Genomic DNA, 24,308 nt, shown 5'->3' on the forward strand with positions numbered 1-24,308 from the left:
AATCCTACATTTCTCATTCATTCACTTATTTTTTTTTTTTTTTTAATCAACAGCAGGAAGATAGTAACACATGGAAAAGACTTATCTTGAATTACCTGGTGCCGGGCTCGACTCTGGTCCAGGAGCTGCCGGGACTGAAGTTTTTGTTGTTCAAGTTGCTGCAGGGCAAAATGGAGCTGATAGCTGCCTGCTGTGGGGTGATACTTGTGCTGGGGGACCACCCCTGTAGCCTTGCTGTACACGTTGTTTTCTACCTCTCCTTCCCAGGCAAACCCACCTGTCTGGAGGCTCCTGAAGAGAAAAGCAAGCAGGTTTCTTAGAGTGAGTGGTTGTATGAACAATCTGGAGGAAAGGAGAGAAATGTCTCGGGTATTTTTCCTGTATAGAACCAAGCACAGTTTGGAATTACAAATCTACTTGTGTAATATTACCTGACTCCCCCACTAAACCGTAGCTCCATGATGACAAGGACAGGGTCCTTGTTTTGCACTCTGTTCTTTTCCTAGCACGTATCATAAGGCCTGGCACATGGTCAATGTACAATAAATATTTGCTGGATGTAAAACAACTGCAATAGCAATTTCATTCCCCTGTGATTGCCAGAAGACCTACGAGAAGAGTCCAGAGAGCTTCCAACGCAGGATGGGGGGCTAACGTAAGGCAGGAACAGACGCATGATCATCTTCTCTAACGTCAACTTCAAAAGGAAAAGGGTTCATCGCACAGAATTCTTGCTTTTTCTCAATCACGCATCAGTTAAATATCTAAATATTTTTTAGAAGCTGTTTATATTTGAGCTTATGTCCCTATCACTGGCTAACATAAATGGTGTGGCAAGACACTTTTTTTCATTATTCCAAATTTACCTCATATGGTCCCCACTGAGGCTGACAATCTGTACACCTGAGGAAGGCAAAGGCCACAATAATCAGTACCTATGCTATATTATAGTATTTGTTAAATACTTTGACTATCTTCCTTGCCCAAATTATTTATTTATTTAGAGACAGGGTCTCAATCTGTAACCCAGGATGGAGTGCAGTGGTGAAATCACAGCTCACTGCAGCCTCAACCTCCCCATGCTCAGGTGATCCTCCCACCTCAGCCTCCTGAGAAGCTGAGATTCTAGGTGCATGCCACCATGCCTGGCTAATTTTTGTATTTTTTTGTAGAGATGGGGGGTTTCACTACATTGCCCTGACTAGTCTCGAACTCCTGGGCTCAAGCGATCTGCCCACCTGAGCCTCCCAAAGTGCTTGGATTGCAGGTGTGAGCCACTGCACCCAGCCCCAAATTCTAGATTCTGGTGACCATGTCTGTGTAGTTCCTAGCAGAAGTCTTTACAACTATAGCCTCCTACATTTCCCCTCTCAGATCATTTTTCCCAGTAGAAAAGACCCCATTCATACTACTTCATTCCCATTTGGCTGGCTATTATTAAAACAAAACACCTGAAGACAACAAGGGCTGCTGAGGATGTGGAAAAACTGGAACCCTTGTGCAATGCTGGTGGGAAAGTAAAATGGTACAGCTACTGTGGAAAACACTTTAGGGGTTCCTCAAAGAGTGAAACCCAAAATAACCAGATGATCCAGCAATTTTTCTTGTAGATATATACAGAAAAGAATTGAAATCAAAACTAATAACCGTACACCAATGTTCATGGCAGCATTGTGCAAAATAGCCAAAAGGTGAAAACAACCCAAATGTCCATCAACAGCTGAATCTACATACAATATTACTCAGGTTTAAAGAGTAAGGAAATTCTGCCATATGCTGCAGCACATGTACAGAACCTTGAAGATATGATGCTAAGTGAAATGAGTCAGTCACAAAAGAACAAATATTATATGATGCCACTTATGTGAGGTACCTAGAATAGGTACCTTTTAGAGACAGAAAGTAGAATGGTGATTATCGAGGGCTATGGAATTAGGGAATAGGAAGTCATTTTTCAGTGAGTACAGAGCTTCAGTCTGGGATGATGACAAAGTTCTGGAGACAGATGGTGGCTAATAGTTGCAAAACAGTATAAATGTACTAAATGCCACTGAATTGTACACTTAAAAATGGTTAAAATGGTAAATTTTATGCTAACTATATTTTAGTATGATTTTCTAAAGGTCTCATTTCTTTTGAGGACAGTCTTATCTGTCAGTCCTTCCATCTCCTTAACACTTTTGGTTATTCTTCTTGGGACTGTCTTTAATTACACTGTATTTCTTTTCCTTTTTAGGTACAGTGACAAGAAAATTGTACATAGAAGAAACATAAGACTTTCATAATGAACAACCTTGCTCCAAACCCTGGTTAAGGGGGCTTAGAAAAAAGGAAGGCTGCCTAAATTGAAAGAAGTATTCATAGTGATTTAAATCAGTGTTATTCTTTCCTTTGTCATTAAAGTCATTTCAATGACAGAGGTGTAGCAACCCCGGGGTGAGGCTACACAGACCTTCCTGAGTCCTGGCCTAAAAGCCACGTGGGGTTATTTATAGCCTGGGTCCTGATGACTCAACAGAGCACTGCGGGAGGGAGCAAAGTGAAATGTTTGCCAAGCTCAGAAGTCCATGCTCCTCTGTTGCCTGTGTCCTCTCTCACAACCTGGTCTTTTCAGGCCTCTGCTTTGGTTTCCCAACTCTCTTAGAGAGATTTCCAAATCTCTCGTTAAGGGTAAGTCTGTGAACGGTATTCTGAAGCCCGTGGATGAAAGGCTTTCTATCCCATAGTCTCACCTCTGATATGTCACATCCCTTACTCATCTCCTCCCACAGTTTGGCTCCCACAGTTCAGTTGCTCAACTGTATACCATCTACTAATCTTCTTGGGGAACACGCCAAAAAGCTCAGAGCTTGTCTATTACGTTTTCTGAGTGTGACATTTGATCTTCAGTGGTCCTTCTTGAAGTGCCTCTGTGTGCATGTTATCAGACAGTTAAAAGGGCATGATCTTTCCCAAGAGACTTCTAGAGGTATGGAGGAATATGGTGAGCACTGATCAAATATAAATAAATACTTCAATACATTAATGAAATGTTAACATTATTCACAAAGCAGGGTGCTGAGTGACAGTAAAACAGGATGACATGGTTAGGAAAGGAGGAGCCTGAGGAACCTATTATCTCTTTTCTCATTAGTGAGGGAAGAGAAAAGCTTACTGAAGATAAAACACCCAAAACTACTGAACAGCTAGCTACTGGCTCAGCTAAAGGAACAGTGAGCTGTGAACAGAAGGGGGAGCTGCCACGTATCTAGGTTCAAGGCAGGAGTGGGCTGATCCGGTGAACAAATGAATACAAAGGAAAGAAACAGGTGAAAAAGCAGAAACTGCTTTAGCTAGCTAACCTTGAGATTTCCACACCAATTAGGGTAGGTGCTGCTTTGAATCCAGAATGAAACTATTAGTTACAACAACTGGACTAAAGTTCAGAAAGCCCATCAACAGTGATTCTGCTTTCGTTCCTGCTTTGCTGGTTACAGAAGTTTCTAGCTACAGAAAGCAATCTAGATTCAGTGATAAATTTTACAGGATTTATATAACTATGAAGCTTACATCAGAATTCATCTCACTGGCTAGATCGGTTCATTTGCTAAAAGCTGTTTTAACAACAAATATCCCCAAGAGACATTCACTTTAATGCCTTCTTGTGTATCAGAAATCAAAGTCTGTAACCAGGCCCCTTTATTGTGGGGATGATCATGGACAGGTTTGCAGGTGTATGAATATGAGGTGTGGGTCTGTGGATGTATAAAGGGGTAGGACAGTGGGCAAGAGAAGATCAAATAAGGAATTATGGATAAGAAGGGATGTGTTCCTCCAACTCTACACAAATTGAATGGACTGGAACATCATAAACTTTTACAATGAAATCTGTTTTTAATCTCATCAGTAACATAAGCCCAGTCTACACATCACAAAAGGAAGTTTCTCAAGCAAGTAGAGGCTTTTAGCAAAGAGGCAGGAATTTTTACAGTGTAACACTGGGTGGGGGCAGAAATGCTCAGCTGTGTAATGTAATAAGTGCCACGAGAAACTTGCTTGCTTTGAGTTACAGTGGATGTTACTCAGCCCATGGTATCTCACACTTAAAGCACAAGCCTTGAGGTTTGCAGTATGCAAGTGCTATAATGATTGACACAGCGGAGGCCAGGTGTACTATAACTTGGCCTTTCCTTGATTTCTAGTGCCCAAGTTTATCTATCTAAATATTCCTTTCTAGGCATCTCATACTTTCCATTTCAATCCAAAATTCCATCCCATTCTTGAACCCTAACGAATTCTATTTTTCTAATAATGTTTCCTACTCCTATCAAAAATTTTGAGGTTCAATCATTCTTTCCAAAATTTAGTGTTTTTCCTTGCTCAATGCTAAAACATAATATTGTACACAGGCCCTGTAAATATCTTCTAACCGATTTACTTTACTTCTACAACAGAGTATACAGAGCCAAGAGAATTAGCTGTGGGAAGGCTCTGTGCTTAACATTTGATTCAAAGTGAATTATGCTGCATTTCCCCTTTACATATGTAGTGAATAGGCAACAATATTGCAAGTTTTTCTAAACACTACATTCTCTTATCAGTCTATCCATTTAGAACTTTATCTTACTTTCTATATTGTGCTGTGGCACTGCAGGATGAAACGTTTTTCTCTACAACTGCCCTTCCTGCAGCATACCTGCAACCTCCAGCCAATAAACATTGACGAGCTATACTTTTCCTCTGGTTTAATTTCTGTTCCATTAAATGGATACTGATTTTAGGGAACTTGGAGGGAATCTGAAAAATGTAAAGCCAAATCTCAACAGGAAGTTGCACTATCCACAAAGATATGCAGAGGACTGTGATACTTGTACAGACAGTGATTCCACGGTCCATTTTCCTAGCCTCCTCCACCCAGGTCCAGCCAAACACAAGCTACCACGTACAAGGATGTCCCTGCTCTTTTTGACGGTGTTTGCAACTGTGAGTGTGTTTTCAATTGTCACAATGATGGGGGTGGAGGTGTCACTGACATTTAATAGGTGGAGGTCGGGGTGTTAAAATATCCAGAAATGAAAGGAATAGTCTTGTATTAAGAAAATGTGTGCTGCTTAAAATGCCAATGGTGCTTCTGATGAGATAAAACTATAAGGCCATGAAGGAGGTGCTTTCTGGGGAGAAATTATTTCTTTACAAGAAAGACTATTCAAGTCAGTGGCACTTCGGGAAATGTACAGATATTTAAATCTTCTAGTATTAGGAAGATGTCAGACTCACAGTGGTGGATGCAAGTTTTCCAAAAGTGAAACTTTTCCTGAAAAGCTGTAATTTTATCATTGACAATAAATACTATCAGTTGTATTCTTTGAAGTGATAGGCTCACTGCTTACTTTTGAGGAAACGAAATGACTGCCAACTATCCAAATCCAAATAACCCTAGTTTCTTTTATCAGATGCTCTTTCAAGTCCAGCATCACAATGCCTTTCCTTGAGACAACTATCACATACTACGCAGCCGGACTGCTTTATGTGTACATCTCATTTTGTAAGACACAATATTAAGAAGATATACACTCCAGGGTTGAGTTTAAGAAAATAATTATTACTGCTTATCAAGGACACTCTTAAGTAGCACTGGCATTTCTTTTAAGTGAAAATGCTATGGTGGTCAAGAATACAGTGACTACTACTACAGTTTGGTGCCACTGCCTGGATCTGTGCTAAATAAGGCATGAGCAGTTTTTACAAAACCCACCATCGTTTTTGTACCATTGTTGCAAATGTCACCACAGTGAAAAAAGTAGAAATGTTTTAGTATCACTATGAAAATGTTTGACTCTATTGGGTTCCTCAAAGGGTCTTGAGGATCCCCACTCCTCCCAACCTCTCCATGGCCCCCAGGTCCACTCACAGCACTTTGAGAATCACAGACCTGCTACAATACATGTTTTAAAAATTTAATTTGTAATCAAACCTTTTTAAAAACCTTAAGATTTTCTTACAAAGAAGGAAAATTCTAAGCCCAGATGATTTCAAAATGAATTCTATGCCAGGCATGGTGGCTCACTCCTGTAATCCTAGCACTTTAGGAGGCCGAAGTGCACCAATCGCTTAAGTTCAGGAGTTCGAGACCAGCCTGGCCAACATGGTGAAACCCCATCTCTACTAAAAATGCCAAAATAGCTGGGAGTGGTGGCTGGTGCCTGTAATCCCAGCTACTCAGGAGGCTGAGGCAGGAGAATTGCTTGAACTTGGGAGGCGGAGGTTGCAATGAGCAGAGATTGTGCCACTGCTCTCCAGCCTGGGCGACAGAGTGAGACCCCCCCACCCCCCAAAAAAACAATTCTACCAAACAAGAATAAATAATTCCATCCTTTCACAAACTCTTTCAAAAAAGAGCAGAGAAAAAAAAAATTTCCCAAATCATTTTATGAGGTTAGCATATCTCTAATACAGAAATCTGACAAAGATAGTACAAAAAAATATTACTTTCTTTTGGTCTTTTCAGACCAATATGCCTGATGAACACAGATACGTAAAAACCTTTAACACAATATCAACTAATAAAATCTATCTATCTATCTATCTATCTAATCAACCAACCAATCAAACACACTAGGATAATATATCATGGCCAAGTGGCATTTACCATAGGAATGCAAGGGTAACATTAGAAAAAAGTCAATCATATAATTCACCACATTGAGAGAATGAAGAAAAGTCATATATTAATACTGTTAACACAAGAAATGCATTTGACAAAATTCAACACCCATTCCTGACAGACGCTCTTAGTAAACTAGAAAACATTTCTATTCACCACCAGTAATGGATGACCTAGCCAGTTTAAGGCAAGGAAAAAATGATATTATTCATTGACAGATGATTGATTACATAGAAAACCTTATAAACTTTACAGAAATACTGCTAGAACTAATAAATAAATGTAGCAAAGTTGCAGTCATCATGGTCCATAAACAAAATATATAATCATATTTTTATATACTAGAAATACACAACTGGAAAATGAAATTTTAAAAAGCAATACAACTTGGCTGGGCACAGTGGCCCACGCCTGTAATCCCAGCACTTTGGGAGGCTGAGGTGGGCAGATCACAAGGTCACAGTTTGACACCAGCCTGGCCAATATGGTGAAACCACATCTCTACTAAAAATACAAAAATTAGCCAGGAGTGGTGGCGGGCGCCTGTAGTCCCAGCTACTCGGGAGGCTGAGGCAGGAGAATCACTTGAACCTGGGAGGCAGAGGTTGCAGTGAGCCGAGATCATGCCACTGCACTCCAGCCTGGGCAACAGACAGAGACTCTGTCTCCAAAAAAAAAAAAAAAAAAAAAAAAAAGGAATACAACTTATAATATCATGAGAATACATCAAATACCTAAAAACAAATCTAACAGAAAATACATAAGGTCACTACACTGAATTGATAAAACATTAATGAAAAATATTAAACAAAACCCTACGTAAGTACAAAGATATATCATGTTGACTCACTGGAAGACTCAAAATTGTTAGAATGTCTATTCTGTATTTCAGATATTGTTTTTCTCAGTTTCACAATTTCCATTTGGAAATCTTGTCTTGATTATTATTATTATTGTTTTTGAGACAGATTCTCACTCTTATACTCCAGAGGCTGGAGTGCAGTGGCATGATCTCGGCTTACTGCAACCTCCGCCTCCTGGGTTCAAGCAATTCTCCTGCCTCAGCATCCCGAGTAGCTGGGATTACAGGCATGTGCCAGCACACTTGGCTAATTTTTGTATTTTTAGTAGAGATGGGGTTTCGCCATGTTGGCCAGGCTGGTCTTGAACTCCTGACCTCAGGTGATCAGCCTGCCTTGGCCTCTCAAAGTGCTGGGATTACAGGCGTGAGCCACTGCGCTTGGTCAGTATTTTGTATTTTTCATTCATTAAAGCATATTTTCCTTTACATCCTTTTGCACAGTTATAACAGTCACTTTAAAATCCTTGTCTGTTAATTCTATCATCTGGGCCTTCTAAGGATTGGCCTTCACTGATTATCTTTTATTCTGATGATAGGTCAATAACTTCATATTGTATCCTGGATATTGTGAATGATATGCTGTAGAGACTGGATTGTATTACGTCGCACTAAAGAATGTGTGTGTATGTGTTTTAAGTAGATGGTTAACCTGGAGAAACTCAAATTGCAATTCTTTCTTCTCCTCAATGGGCTGCAGCTCAGATCAGTTCTTTTTGTGTTACCTGCATGCTTTGAAGTATGTCTTGCATATGCATTAGTCAGGGGTCAGTCAGATATTTGGGAAAATTTTCTACCTAGAATTTAGGCTTCCCTTTTCTGGAGATGTCTCATTTCTAGAGTTCCCCTCTCCCTGTACAGCAGATGTGGTTGTCCTGAACTCCATCCTCAGGTTCATCAAGTCAGTTAGCCTGCAGATTCTGGGGCAAGTTTTATCTGCTCCATGTGATGCAAACTATGACTTGCCCTTAAGTGAAAAGGCAACAACAGAAAACAAACAAAAACCCAGAAAACTCACCCCTGGCAATTCCCTTCTTTCAAATGTTGATTCCTCTCCAGTATCAATCAGCTTTTGCTCACCCTCCAGTGCCTTTAAATAGTTGTTTTTTATATTTTATCAAGTAGGTTGATCAGATAAAGACATAGCCACTACCAGAACTGGAAACTACCCTCTAATTAATCTATAGATTAAATGCGATCACAATAAAAATTCCGGCAGGCTTTGTTTTTGTTGTTGAAGAAACTGACACGTTGATTTTTTTTCTTTTTTTTCCCTTCTAGCATACCTCTGGTGGCAGGAAAGGTTGATTTTAACATTGTAGAAAAACCAAAGAATCTACATTAATCAAAACAATCTTGAAAAAGAAGACTTACATCACCTGATTTCAAGACTACTATGAAACTACCATAATCAAGACATTTCTGCTCATCAAAAGACATCACTAAGAAAAAGAAAATGAATAAGCAAGACATGCCTTTGAGGAAAAATATCTGCAATATAGGTATGTATATGTGACAAAAGATTTCTAGTGATAAATATAAAAATGCACCATTGGTAACTGTTGATTTAAATAATAAAAATAATGAGATTTAAGAACATGTAAAAGATTGGAACAGACAATTTACATAAGAAAATATGTGAATGGCTAACAAGCAAATGAAAAGTTCTCATCAGTACTCATCAGGGAAATGCAACTAACATCTTACATCTACTAACGTGACTAAAATCAACTGGACAACAATATCAGATGTTGGTGAGCATGAAGAGCAACTAGAACTTTCATACATTGCTGATGGGGGTGTAAATGATACCATCGTTTCAGAAAACTACGTGTCAGTTTCTTATGAAGTTAAACATATATTTACACAACAGGACAATTCTACTTCTAGGTATTGACCCAAAAGAAATAAAAATGTGGCTAAAAAGAATTGCATAAGAATTTTCATGGAATTTGTATATATAATTTTTGACTACTATAATTTGTATAGTAGTCAAAAACTGGAACCAATCCTAATGCCTATCATTAGAGAAATAAATTGTAGTATATTCATACAATGAAATATTGCTCAATAAAAACGAATGAACTGCTAATATAAGCAACAAAACAGATGAATCTCAAAAACACTGCATTAAATGAAAGAAGCCAAACACAAAAGAACAAATATTGTATGATTCCATTCATGAATAGGCACAACAAATCTACAGTGAGAGGAGTCAGAAGAGTGATTACTAGCGGGGAGGGGCAGTACGGACTGGAAAAAGACACAAGGGAATTCTGAAGCGTGATGGAAATGTTCTGTATGTTGTGTTGCATGGTGGTTACAAAGATATATAAAATTGCTGAAACTCATCAAATTGAACAGTTAAAATAGATTTTTTTTCTCTCTTTTTTTTTGAGACGGAGTCTTGCTCTGTCACCCAGGCTAGAGGGCAGTGGCATGGTCTTGGTTCACTGCAACCTCCGCCTCCGGGTTCAAGCGGTTTTCATGCCTCAGCCTCCTGAGCAGATGGGATTACAAGTGTGCGCCACCACGCCCAGCTAATTTTTGTATTTTTAGTAGAGATGGGGTTTCACTGTGTTGGTCAGGCTGGTCTCGAACTCTTGATCTCAAGTGATCTGCCCATCTCGGTCTCCCAAAGTGCTGGGATTACAGGCATGAGCCACTGAGCCCAGCTAAAATAGATGTATTTTTTAGTTTATATAAATATACCTCAATTTTAGGCAAACATGCAAACAAAAAGTTATAGCATTTTCACTTATCTTTGATTAAAACTCTTAATTCCTGTTTTTATAATTTCCTGATTTTAGCTATCAAATAACTTTATCTATTCGTGTACTTTGCGATACTGGAATCATATATAAAGATACATGCCTAAGTAGTTATTTCACTTCATTGCAATTCAATCCACATTTATTGGACACTGTTCCTAGGTGCTTATGGACTACCAAGAAGAAAAACACATAGTTCCTGCTTTTAAAAAGCTCGTGATCTAGAGCAGTGACTTGTCAGGTGAGTCCACAGGAAGAATGAGGAGGTGAAAAAATGTCAGGAATGGCAGGACTCCGGAATAGGCGGCATTAACACAGGGGTTTAAAGCCCAGGAGATGTTAGGCAGAATCAAGGGGTCCTAGCTTATATGTTAATATTAGTGATGAAAATCATGTTAGTCTGAATGACCCAGTAATCTGGCATGAAGGTCTGAAGAAGTGAGATATGCAAGCACAGTGGCAACCTTGGTGTAAATGAGTCCTATGGATGAAAGGCAGAAAGAATGGTTGGCTCTGAAAGTGAGCCTGATGATATATTGACATTAAAAGTCAAATTTAGTTAGAAGAGAGTCAAAGGGTCATAATAGTTAAATCTAGCACTGAAATTGCACAGTGGCGGCTCTGTAAAGAATACATCTGTTTATGAAATGCATTCAATGAATGATAACTACTTTCATTAATGAAACAGGAAAGTTGAATTGCATTTAGATATAAACTTAATACATACTGAAATAGTCTACTAAGAAATCTTAATGTAAAAGGTAAATTATAAATGAACTATAACTGTTAATAACTGTCAGTACCGCTGACTGGGAACACTGATAGCTAGCCAAATGAAATCTGTGCTTAACATTATTTAACTGAGTTAGATGGACCTGCCAAGAGTTCACACTCATGGTGACAAGTGCTTTGATTCTTAGAGAATTTATGTGTTAGAACAAGATTTTTAAGTGATCCCTAAAAATTACGATACTAAAGAAATTAATTTTTTTTAAACCTTTGAGTTTACACCTTGAGATAAGAGTATACTCTCTTCTGCCTTTCCTGTTTTGAACCTATGGAGTTATAAGGAAATGGTTCTTCTATGGGAAGAGTTAAAGTATAATAGGGATGGTGTCAGAGATAATGAAAAGCTCAGAAACAGTCTGGAAAAGCTATGTGAACTTTTGACGCTAGGTCAAAAGCCCACAACTACACGAAATTATAAGTGCAAGCTGATCTCCTTGCTTGGGAACAGGGTGAAAGGACTTAAAAACTTCCAAATAATTTGTTTACTTGAGAGGATGAAAGTCTCCTGGGAAAGGATTAAGGTTTTGGGTGCTGGGAAGGAATCAAACCCAATGCAAGCACTGAGATAGTGAGAATTCAGGAGGCCTTGCACCCTGGGTCCACACCACGGGTCTGCACAGGGCCACCTTCAGAAGGGGAGGCAGCAAAACAGTGACTAAGGCTGAGATAGAGCGCAAGCCTGCAAGGTTCAGATCCTAGCTCTACCACTAGAAGCAGCATGTTCAACCTCTCTGTGCCTTGGTTTCCTCAGCTGTGAAATGAGAATAAAAATTAATCCTATCTCTCATAGCGTTGGGGTAAGAATTAAATGTGACCATCTATGTGCAGCATTTAGCACATGGCATGCATAATAAACGTTCAGTAAATACTAGCTATTATTAACATTCTTCCCATGGAAAGTGAACCCAAGCTTTTGGGGCATGGGGAACCAACAAGGGTACTAAACAACAAGCGCTGCTTCTGAGAAAGAAGTATACTACTTCAAAGCAGTATTTACAATGCCTTTACCAAGTTCTGTGTCTATGTGGGATCACCTGGGTGATAAATGAGCCAAACTATTGGATCCAAAAAAAGATGCCAGAATCACTCAGATGTGTGAGCAGGAGAGTAAAGTTCACTTGCCAGTCTCACCCACCAGAGACAGCGGCTGCACGGTGGCCCCTGCCCGAGAGGACTTTCCTATGGTGGAAGCCTGCTGCTCCACGCCAATCCCGCTGCAGAATGCTTTAATTTTGGGCAGAGTGGCTCCTGTGGGGAAGTGGGGGTTTACTAATGATGCTGATTACCAGAGAGGAGCAATGGTTCAGGCACTGGATGTGAGCATTGACGAATGAGAAAGATGACCAAATCTTCCTTCCCTCCCCCAAGGCTAAATTACCAGCAGCGGCCACATACCCTTTGACCATTCCAAAATGAAACAAAACCAAAGCAATTTTTTAAGAATCAAAGCATTATATTCTCAATGCCTAAAACCTGAGAAAGAAAAAGGCATAGAGAAATTCATCCGTGATCCAACAACCAAAGATGTCTGCTACATTTTGTCAGCATGTTGATGTCTACTCTTCCTCTGTATTTCCCTTGCACAAACAGAATGATTCCATACTATATGCTTTATAACCTGCTTTTTTCATCTGACAATAAGTTATGAACATTTTCCCACAAGATAATATGTGGTTTTGGCAGTTCTTATTCCATTAACCTTTTTTTTTTTTTTTTTTTTTTTTTGAGACAGGGTCTCACTCTGTCACTTAGGCTGAGTGCAGTGGTACAATCATGGCTCACTGCAACCTCTAACTCCCAGGCTCAAGCAATCCCTCTGCTACCTCCACCTCCTGAGTAGCTAGGACTACAGGCGTGTGCTAACACACCTGGCTAATTTTTTATTTCTTGTAGAGATGAGGTCTCACTCTGTTGCCCAGGCTGGTCTTGAGCTCCTGGACTCAAGGGATCCTCCTGCCTCAGCCTCCCAAAGTGCTGGGATTACAGGTGTGAGCCACTGCACCTATCCTTCTATTGTTAAATTCTATTATATTTAAAGTCAACCTAAACCCTTCAAGTCTTCTCCATAGTTGAATTTTTGAACCCACGTGAAAGGTTTTATGTTTTTCCCAATTAAATTCCATGAATTAGATTCATTATTCTAGCCTGTTTAAATCACGATGAATCCTGCCTGTCATCCCAAGTATTCATTATTCCACGGAATTCCTACTTCATGTCATCTTAAAACAGGATTCACATGTCTCGTAGGTACCTAAGTGCCTAGCATATACTAGGCACCTAAATAAACATGAATGAATAAATTCATTGATAAACATGGGAACGATGAGTCAATGACAGAGTCCCAGAAACTTAATTCTCAAACTTTGATGTATGGTTTGGGTACAGCTGCACATTTAGTTAGCAATTTTTTTTTGTTTTTTTGAGACGGAGTTTCACTCTTGTTGCCCAAGCTGGAGTGCAATGGCACAATCGCAGCTCACCGCAACCTCTGCCTCCCAGGTTCAAGCAATTCTCCTGCCTCAGCCTCCCGAGGAGCTGGGATTATAGGCATGTGCCACCAAGCCCAGCTAATTTTGTATTTTTAGTAGAGATGGGGTTTCTCCATGTTGGTCAGGCTGGTCTTGAACTCCCGATCTCAGGTGATCCGCCCACCTCGGCCTCCCAAAGTGCTGGGATTACAGGCATGAGCCACTGTGCCTGGCCCCCAATTTTTTTTATTTTTATTTTTTGAGAACCTGTCACTCAGGCTGGAGTGTAGTGGTATGATCTCGGTTTACTGCAACCTCCGCCTCCTGGGCTCAAGCAATCCTCCCACCTCAGTTTCCCAAGTAGCTGGGGCTACAGGTGCACACTACCACGCCCAGCTAATTTTTTGTATTTTTGTTAGAGACAGGATGGTCTCAAACCTGTTGCCCAGGGTGGTCTCAAACTCCTGGGCTCAAGCGATCCACCTGCCTCAGCCTGCCACAGTATTGGGATTACAGGTGTGAGCCACCACGCCCAACCAGTTACCAAATATTCTTAATGACAGTATTACCACATTCACATTTCTCTTTTGGGCTCACAAGATTTCTTTATGCCTTGGTGAAACCTAGTTACAGTAATTCCTTTGTAGTCCCCTGCTCTTCTCTTACCAAAGTAATTCTACCTGGAAGGGAAATGAAGTTAGTCTAGCATAACTTACTTTTTTTCATGAATCAGCGCTGGGCCTAAATGATTCCCTTCTACTTCTCTAAGGACTGCCAACTCATTGGTTTGTTAATCTATTAGATTTTGGCCTAAAATTGACATCTCAATTACCAGTTTATATATTTGGCATCTAACTTATTTCTATCTCTTCCTTCTTTTGCCAGCGTACGACCTCCTTCTTTGTGCATTAAATCATGTACTGAATCACGATCACAAACACCAGAAACATAAATCAGAAATTAGCCGTCATAAGAACTGCTCTTCCATGGATATAGTCATTCAACAGACAGAATAAGGTTGACTCAATGAAAAAGATTAAGAATATGGGTAGGATCCAAATAAAATATCTAATTTGAAACACAGAATTACAAGCTCTTGAGGAAGGACTTCTGATTAGCCACTCAATAAGCAAAGATACAGAAAAGGAAAAAGCAGCAGAAGTGATGATGGGAAGATGCTGGGGAGGGGATGTTTTGGCTAACTTTCCTTTGATTTTATTAAATAACTGTGTGACAATTACATAAATTTGGGAAGAATACATTGAGGTATCATGTCAAAAAGCTAGAAGCTGATATGTCTGTCCTTTAAAAGTACAATGAGGTTCCAGCCAGCTGGACCTGACAATGGATACAGAATGTGAAGCAGACTTCTGCTGTTTCCACACCCCTATCACTCCATGATCAATGGAATGGTCCCCAGGAGGAAGAAATAAGGACAAAGCTGGATTTCTTAGTACATCTGGCAGAGACCCTGGGAGCAAGCTTTATGGAACACTAAGCTGGATATAAAAACCAAACCTCTCAAAAGGTTAAGTTCACAGCGCTGTTGTAGAAGGCAACTTAGGATTCTGGGAGTGAGCCGGTTACGGAGATAGAGTCTCCCCGGTCCTTTATCTATTAGCAGTCTGGATCTGAAAGACAGATTGGTCCTTAGCCTTATGAACATGAAATGTCTTTGATCCAGTTCTTTATTTTGGCATAACCAGCATACCACATGAAGCCTAAAAAATGTAGCTGTGAACTAAAAAAGAAGTGAGCAAAGAATGACCTTTAAGAAAGCCAAAGGAGAACTCCCTGACACCAGTTCATTCAACAATGAAGACTGAGTCCGGCTCAGCAGGATTTTTATCAAATCAAGGGAAAAGTCTTTGTGACAGTAACATCAGCACACATAAGCACAGCTGGCCCTTATTGTAAAACTGGACCGCCATCACCTAGCTTTCACACTCTGCAAAGACAAGCCAGGAAAAGTTTTTAGAGTGGAAGTTAATGTGCAGATTGTCTAGGGCAGCTGACATGCCAGTTTCCAAGAACTTCTACATTGAATTGTAGCTGGGTTCAAACCTAGTGCATACAAACAGCTTGCAAAGTATCACAAATTTAGAATTCCTGCCCCATCACATCAGCTAGGCTCCCTTCACTTCTCTTTTCCCCAGGACGCAAAATATCAGGCAACTTGGAACAGTGAGGCCTACAGGTTTTCTGGCTCCAGTAACCCGCCTCTGCTCCCTTTCTTCAGTTGGCCAAGGGAAATAGGAGACAACTCCAAAAACTCCACCTTTTTTTAAAACCTTCTTCACCTGTCCGTTTTCTTTCTTTATAAATAAAGATGTTTTTATAAAATGGGGAAAATACAGGAGAAATCACAAGAGATTAAAAAAAACAGCACCAAAGGGAAGAAAAGAAAATGTATACTTATAATTAAACCTTTCTCTTACTAGACCACCAGCAACAGCAGCAGCCACATTTTGGAACTTGTTAAAAAGGAAAATAATGGAGCCTCACTCCAGGTCTACTGGAATCAGAAACTCTGTGGTCGGGCCCAGCAATCTGTGTGTTAACAAGCCTGTCAGGTGATTTTGACACACACAAAGAATCACTGGCAGAGTGGTTAAGAGCATGAATTCTGCCACCATATTGCTTGGGCATGGATCCTGATTGCCATTCATCAACTGCGTTATCTTGGGCAAGTGACTTCATTTCTCTGTGCTTAGTTTCTTCATCTGTAAAATGGGGATGATAACAGTACTTACCTTACAGAGTAGCTGTGAGCACTAAATCAGTTAATACATGTAAAGCTTTTAGAACAATTGCTGGTACACAGTAAATGTTAGTTATTAAATGAGTTAAGCTACACAAAGCATTTAATTATTATTAGTTACTATTATTTCTTATTTATGATCTTGTTTTTGAGGTTCAATGGGACATAATCCAAATTTCTCACAAACCAAGAGAAAGTCCATATTCCTCTATGGCAAACTGGACCCTCTTGGTATAAAGAAGCTAATCAGCTTTGATATTAATGTGATAAAAAAAGAAATACAGCTGGACGTGGTGGCTCACGCCTATAATCCCAGAATTTTGGAAGGCTGAGGTGGGTGGATCACCTGAGGTCAGGAGTTCGAGACCAGACTGGCCAACACAAAAATTAGCCAGGTGTGGTGGCGGGCACCTGTAATCCCAGCTCCTTGGGAGGCTGAGGCAGGAGAATCACTTGAATCCAGGAGGCAAAGGCTGCAGTGAGCCGAGACTGTACCACTGTATTCCAGCCTGGGTGACAGAGCAAGACACCCTCTCAAAAAAAAAAAAAAAAAAAAAAGAAATACAGAACTTGTATTTCAGGAACTGAATCCAATGTAATTCTTTGCCTCTAAAGCTCTACATTCAGACATTACACTTGCCAAGGAAGAAAGGCATGATTCATCTCTATGTCTGCCTTATGGACTAATTCCTCACACTTCGAGTCCATAAATGGCATGGAGGCCAACAGAGAACTCTTTCATTATCTCTTCTAATTCTTTACATCCTTTCATGACATCATGGTTCCCCTCTAAAATACTGTAACTATTAAACCATAGGCTTTCTAAACCATAGCTAAAATGACAGATCACATTTACAAGAAGTGTTGACCAACACCTGTATGATTACGCCATTGTAAAAATCCAACAGGACCAAAAAATCCACAATTTCTATCCCCTAGAGTCATAAGATTTCCCTTATGTAATTCCCCACCATCTAAAACAACCATCCTTACTTGCCTGACCTGTTGGTTTAAATCTATTTGAAAAAATAAGTTCTATTCAGGAGAGTGGGCATACAAAGCAAGTCAAAATTCAATCTAAATTGTAAATATTATACAAGTCATATATTGATAGTTAGCCTCTTCAGGCTACTGACGTTTTCTGCCCACACACAAAGCTTCTCTATGGAAGGGGTGTTTTACAAAAGTAAAACACTATACAAATGCATAGACTAGGGTAAAGACATTTGTAATGCTGAACTCTACTGCACCCCTGTAATTTTTTTTTTCATTTTTGTTCACAGAAAGATTCTTATAATCCACCAGTGACAGTTTCTTTTCAGAAATATTTCCATCTGTCCTTTGTAGGTTATCATCAAAAAAATAGGTCTAGGCTGGTCTGGGATGCCATTGTGGAAAGACTGGTATTGATTTTCCTCCCTCTAAAGGTAGGAAAGTTAAAGTAGAGAAAAGAATGTGAGCTTTCACATCAGAAAGACCTGGACTCAAATTCTTGGGCCATCAGTTACCTCATGTGTGACCATGGACCAATGGTATCACCTGTAAGACAATTTCATCATTTATACATGAGGATAACAATACCCACATTACAACCCTGTGTTCAGGACAAATCATACAAAGCACAGGATCTGGCACAAACCAGACGCTCAATAAATGTGGTTAAGCTCCCTTTTCCTTCTCCTGTTCCTCTCTTTCACAACTTATAGCACAGATTCGTACTTCAAAAAAAGGGAGAAATACTTCTGAACTAATATCAAGCTGTAGAGCATTTCAAACAATATAAAAATTAAAAAAATTAAAACCTGCTGACTACCAAAATGTGTAAGTACTACAAAGTGCAAAGAAGAAGGAAAAAAGTCACCCCCAGGGCCATTCTACAGCCATGGGGAGTCCTTTGGTATGTCTCATTCCAGTCTTGACCAGTACATTGTGATTATACTATTCATCTTTATCATTTAGTATTAACGTCAACACATAACGGATATATTTATGTAGTTTAAAAATATGTGTACACTTTTTTAAATTAAGAAAAAGAAAAAAAAAACTGCTACTCCCCAAACTCTGTATGTCACTGTGCTGGGAACAGGACACTAGCTTTAGAAAACAAGGGAAAGGAACAACTTACTATGGAGAAAAATCAAGGAAGGCTTCCAAGTAGAAATGACATTTTATCTGCATCTCAAAAGTTGACTGGTAACTTGCCAACTGGAAAGGAAATTCCAGGCATTAGGAATAGTATGTAAAAGAACAGGGAACAATAGAAAAGCCAATGTGGCTAAATGGCAGGAGTGTGGAGGGTGGAGAGAGGCTGTAATGAAAGCTGGTAAGATGCAGATCTCTCACATATTCAGAAATAGAAATGTTACTGGTCAAAACTTCCATTTAGGCAAAGCACTGCACAACAGCTTCAACTGGAATCATTCATGCACTTATGATGAAGCTGCAATGAAAAGGCTAAAAAAATTAAGGTTTGGGGAATGGAAAGGGCATGAGTGAGTGTGGCTTAGAGTGACCAAGAACAAGGACAGCCAAGTCTCACCACCACTACCATCATTAGTGTGAGGGCTTTCTAAATGCCAGACTCCAAGCTAAGCTCTTTATATGCCTTATCTTTGTTAGCCTTCATAGCAACCTGTTGAGACAAGTATTATCCCATCTTACACATGAGAAAACTGAGGGTTAGGTTAAGGCCTAAGGACATACAGGATAAAGGTAAGAGCTGCTTTTGAACCTAAGTCTCGATGTCTCCACAATTATAATGAGAAACAGAAAATCATAACTTAAAGTAGCCCCTGCTAAAGATTTTCTAACAATTATTACTATAGACCTTTGTTTTAGAAATACTAAAGTCATCCAAAGATCCACACAAATATGCTCAACTGATTTCTGACAAAGTTGCAAAACCAATACAATGGAGGAACAATAACCTTTTTAAATCATTTGTTTATTAACAAATGAAGTTGGAGCAATTGCACATACATAGACAAAGAATGAACCCCAACCTAAATCTCATACCTCACACAAAAATTAACTGAGAGTAGATCACAGATTTAAATATAAAATGAGAAACTATAAAATCATCCCAAAGATGACTTCTAAAAACATTTCAAATAAAGGAGATGCTTCCATTTTAGCTGTATGCCACATGAGAACAATGATGAGAAAAAGAAGAGGAGGCGCCAGGCACTGCGCTAAATGCTTTCTGTGCTTTATCTCACTTTAACCTTGCCTCATGTTACAGATGAGGCAACTGAGGCACAGCTAATTGCAGAATCTGAGCACTCATCTGCTCTGCAGTGCTGCCTGCCTTACTGCTACCATTGCCCTACATTTGGTGGCTGCTCCTCTGAAATGGGAAATAGTTGACACAAAAAATAAGATTTCATTTTCCTCTTGTGTAAAATGAACTTTTAAAGGTGTCTCAACAAAGTTTAAATCTAGATGGATGTAAAGATCCAGCTGAACCAGGAACTTCATTTAGTAACCCCCTTTCCTTCTCCCTCTTTGGATGAATGGTTAGGCCAAGAGACATATACCTGTTCTTGACCAGCTGGAAGTTATAAGGTCAGGGAGCTCCTCAACTCTGAACAGTATATTTAAATTTCAGTTCCACAGGGGCAAGAGTGGACTTCCAAGAGAAACAAAGGTCTAAGCCGCCAAATAAGTGCATGCACTTCCACACTGGCATCTAGGAGGACTTCAGACTAGAGGGTTTTCAAGTAAATGGGATTATTACTGATGGAGAGAGAATCTTATCTGTCACAAGGAGGTTCTCAAGTCCTTTCAAGTTCCCCTCAGGACAGCAAGGGGAGAAAACATCATCATATAAACCTGGACTGGTCAGGTAGGCCACTCTCTGTCCACAGAAAAGAAATTCGGGCATACTGAAAGGAGTTTTAGCAAGCAGGTGCTTTGCTGTTCAAAACTTGCCTCCACCTTCCTTCTTTTTGCTATGGAGGCAAAAAGGGCACTGAAATATACCAGGACTTCTTCAAAGTGGACACCACCTTTGAGGCTGACTCAAAGGAAGTGTCCAGGTATGGAAGGGTTAAGGCGTGTCCTATGCTGTCAGCCCTTGATTATTATCACTTTGAAAAGCCGCTGGGTTTACAGGAAGAGTGTGAGAATACTGCAGCTTTCCTAGCCAACATTTGGTTCCCATTACCGTGAATAATCTCTTGCCTCCCTCCTTTCCCCAACCCCCACCCATTTTCTACTTTTTCCACATTTTGTATTAAAAGTACATCAAACACTTTTCTTCCTTTTTAATATTTTCCTTAAGCTTTTTTTCATTCAGTTTGCTGGGTTCTATAACTTTCTCTGGTTATTCATTACTTAGGGAGGGGGGAGGATCAGGCTCCTTGAGTAAAATCAATCAAAAACAAAACCAGGAGAGAAGAGACCTAAGCAGCACGGAGGGAAGATGAACTTGACTCACAGGGATTCCTTCTAGTCTTAAGGAACATTAAGAAAATAAAGAGCCCACGGAGATCCCTTTACCCTCCTGCTTCTCAGCCTCCTCTCAGCTGTACTCCTGCCCCAAACAAAACACCCTTGAAGTAATATATCTGAAGATAGGGTCCGCTCCTCATTTCATCAGCAGTAAAAGTGGGAGAGCGACAGTCCAGAGGAATAGACAGAAAGGTCAATGGTATGTAATGCTGGCAAGGGTGTGGGAAAAAGAGCATGTTTCTGTACTCCAGATTGGAAGATATACTGGGATAGGCTTTTTAGATGCCAATTTGACAGTATCTATAAAAATTCAAAGTGGACATTTGATCCAACAATTCCACTTCTAGGAATTTATCCTACAGAAATACACATACGCACAAAGATCTATGTATAAGGAATTCTCTACAGATGCCTCATCAGGATACGGCTTAGTGCTCCTTAATAGAGGAATGGAAAAATAAACTATGGTACATTCATACTTTGAAAAACGACATAGTGGTTAAAAATATTTAAGTTAGTTTATATGAACAGACTGAAAAACATGGAGACATATTAGGGTAGAAAAACATCACAGAAAAATACATGAAAAAAATATACAAACCAACCTTTTAAGCATAGCTACCTCTGAGAAGATTTTATTTGCTGCCTAATCTTCCCATATGTGTATTTTTTAGACTACTGTATCATGTGGCTACATGTGTGTACCATTTGTACAACTTTTTTTTTTAAGTATGGACATAAATATTTCAGTCTATAGAAAATAAAAAAAAAGTAAATATATAGATCCCTTCCCAAACCCCCGATTTACAGCCCCATGTAAACTGTCCTGAACTGGAAGAAATCTAAAAATTAGAACCTTTCTTAACTTTACAACAGGAAACAGATCATATGGAAAATTATCAAGGGAATCACCCAGAAAGTCAGACCAGATGACAAAGAAAGGAATAAATAGGAAAGAAGAAATAATGACTCTAAGAGGCCCAAAAGTTCCCAAAGCCACAGTCACGGTAATGAAACCAGTGAATACAAATCTAATAAAAAACTGTATTCTAAGTCTACTGCAAGGATGGGAGGAAGGAAAGAAAGCTGTGTGTATGTGTGTTTGTGTGGGTGTGAAGGGTGTAGAGTAAGAGTGCAAAATCTCCTTTTTCTGACAGAAAGTTAATAGATAATATCTAAACCTAAAATCCAAAAATGGCAGAATAAACATGATTTAGAACTATGAAGGTGATATGGTTTGGCTGTTTGTCCTCTCCAAATCTCATGTTGAAATGTGATTCCCAGTGTTGGTGGTGGGGCCTGGTGGGAGGTGATTGGATGATGGGGGTGGATCCCTCAGGAATGGCTTAGCACCATCCCCTTGGTGATGAGTGAGCTCCTGCTCAGTTGGTTCACACGAAATCTGGTTGTTTAAGAGTTTGGGACCTCCCGTTTCTTGCCCCTGCTCTTGCCATGGGACATGCCTGCTCCCCTTCACCTTCTGCCATGATTGGAAGCTTCTGAGGCCCTTACCAGAAGCAAATACTGGCACCACACTTCCTGTATGGCCTACAGAACTGTGAGTCAATAAAACCTCTTTTCTTCATAAATTACCCAGCCTCAGGTATTTCTTTATAGCAATGCAAGAATGAATTAACACAGAAGGTAAATAACAGAAAAAGCAGTTACAAGAAAGTTGAAAGCAATTATTTCTAGGGCATGGAAATTAAGGTTGGGTAGCACTGGGAAGAGAAAAGGCAAGGGATTCCCATTTTCATTATAAACCTTATAGAATTACTTAACTTTTAAAACTATAGTCCTGAACTATCGTGGGAACCAGCCTTTGAGATGGCCCCCAACGATCCCCATACCCCCTAGTATTTCTATCATCCTTGCGTAGTTCCCTTCCACACTGAATAGGGCTGGCCTGTATAAACCAATAGAACACTGCAAAAATGACTGTCTGAGGAACAGAAAACCAAACACCACATGTTCTCACTCGTAAGTAGGAGGTGAACAATGAGAACACAGGGAGGGGAATATCACACATCCAGGCCTGTCAGGGGGTGGGGGGCAAGGGGAGGGAGAGCATTAGGAGAAATACCTAATGCATGCAAGGCTTAAAACCTAGATGACAGGTTGATGGGTGCAGCAAACCACCATGGCACAGGTATACCTATGTAACAAACCCGCACATTCTGCACATGTATCCCAGAACTTAAAGTATATATATATAAAAAAAGACTCTGTCTGAAAGACACAAGCATAAAAGCTAAAACTATTAAAACTCTTAGAACGCATGTGGCAGAAGCTGTATGACACTGGATTTGGCAATGATTTCTTGGATGCGACACCAAGGGCACAGGCAACAACAACAACAAAATAGACAAATTAGACTTCACCAAACTTAAAAACTTTTGTGTATCAAGGGTTACACTGTCAAGAGTAAAAAGGTAATCAACGGAATGGGAGAAAATATTGACAAATCATATATCCGTTGAGGGTTTAATAGATGGGACATATAGAGACCTCCTAAAGCTCAACAATAACAAAAAACAACCTGATTAATAAATTGCCAAAAAACTTAAACAGAGATTTCTCCAAAGAAGATATACAAATAGCCAACAAGCATGCAAAAAGATGCTCAACGTTACTAATCATTAGAGAAATACACATCAAAACTATAGTGAGATACCAAATCACACCCATTAGGATGGTGATATGATTTGGTTGTGCCCCTGCCCAAATCTCATCTTGAATTATAATCCCCATAATCCCCACGTGTTGTGGGAGGGACTGGTGGGAGTGGGAAGTAATCGAATAATGGGCACGGTTTCCCCAGCGCTGTTCTCGCGATAGTGAGTTCTCACGAGATCTGATGGTTTTGTAAGCATTTGGCATTTCCCCTACTGGCACTCATTCTCTCTCCTGCTGTTCTGTGAAGAGGTGCCTTCTGTCATGATTGTAAGTTTCCTGAAGCCTCCCCAGCCATGTGAAACTGTGAGTCAATGAAACCTCTTTTCTTTATAAATCACCCAGTCTTGGGTATTTCTCCATAGCAGCGTGAGAACAAACGAATACAGATGGCTACTATCAAAAAGAAAGAAAACAAGTTTTGAGGATGTGGAAAAACTGGAACCCTTGTGCACTGCTGGCGTGAATGTGAAGTGGTGCTGTAGCTATGGAAAACAGTAGGATTGTTCCTCAAAAACTTAAAAATAGAATTACTCTTCTTCTCCAAGACAAAATCTCAAATGGCAGATGACACAGTGCTTTGGGAGGGTCTAGACTGCAGGTGTGCTCAGGGCCCATACCACAGAGCTCACAGAAGCAAGACCAAGTACAAGGAATGTGTCACCACCTGCATGCTGGGCTGCCTGGACAAGAACATGAAAATCAAGTCCCTGGAGCAGATCTCTCTCTTCTCCCTGCCCATCAAGTAATTTGAGATCACTGACTTTTCTGGGGACACCCTCTCACAGGTGAGGTTTTGAAGACTACACTTGTGGCAAAAGCAGACCCACACTGGCCAGTGGACCAGGTTCAAGGCACTTGTTACTATCAGGGACTACAATGGTTACATCAG

General features: G+C 39.9%; 1 protein-coding gene and 1 long non-coding RNA gene across 20 annotated transcripts in view; one reads left to right on the forward strand and one right to left on the reverse strand.

Annotated features, from left to right (window-relative positions):
• The window catches only part of LOC105495767 (tubulin tyrosine ligase like 5), a 291,082-nt gene that overhangs the window by 93,732 nt on the left and 173,042 nt on the right, over positions 1-24,308 (reverse strand). For 18 of the 19 annotated variants that reach the window (XR_011625701.1, XR_011625700.1, XR_011625699.1 and 15 more), the window contains one exon: positions 96-291. Coding sequence is in view for 15 of the 19 variants with exons in the window: in XM_011765497.3 (XP_011763799.2) it covers positions 96-291 (196 nt within the window). In the remaining 4 variants the exon portion in view is untranslated. Of the gene's footprint in view, positions 1-95; positions 292-24,308 lie in introns of those variants that run through there. The other variant, XR_011625698.1, reaches the window with a different exon arrangement.
• Positions 2,542-14,577, forward strand: LOC105495769 (uncharacterized). The gene is made up of 4 exons (XR_011625716.1): positions 2,542-2,670; positions 8,784-9,004; positions 10,436-10,514; positions 14,416-14,577. It is a non-coding gene; the product is annotated as an uncharacterized lncRNA (long non-coding RNA).

The sequence above is a fragment of the Macaca nemestrina genome, chromosome 7 (assembly GCF_043159975.1).
Source record: "Macaca nemestrina isolate mMacNem1 chromosome 7, mMacNem.hap1, whole genome shotgun sequence".
NCBI classification, from domain to species: domain Eukaryota; kingdom Metazoa; phylum Chordata; class Mammalia; order Primates; family Cercopithecidae; genus Macaca; species Macaca nemestrina.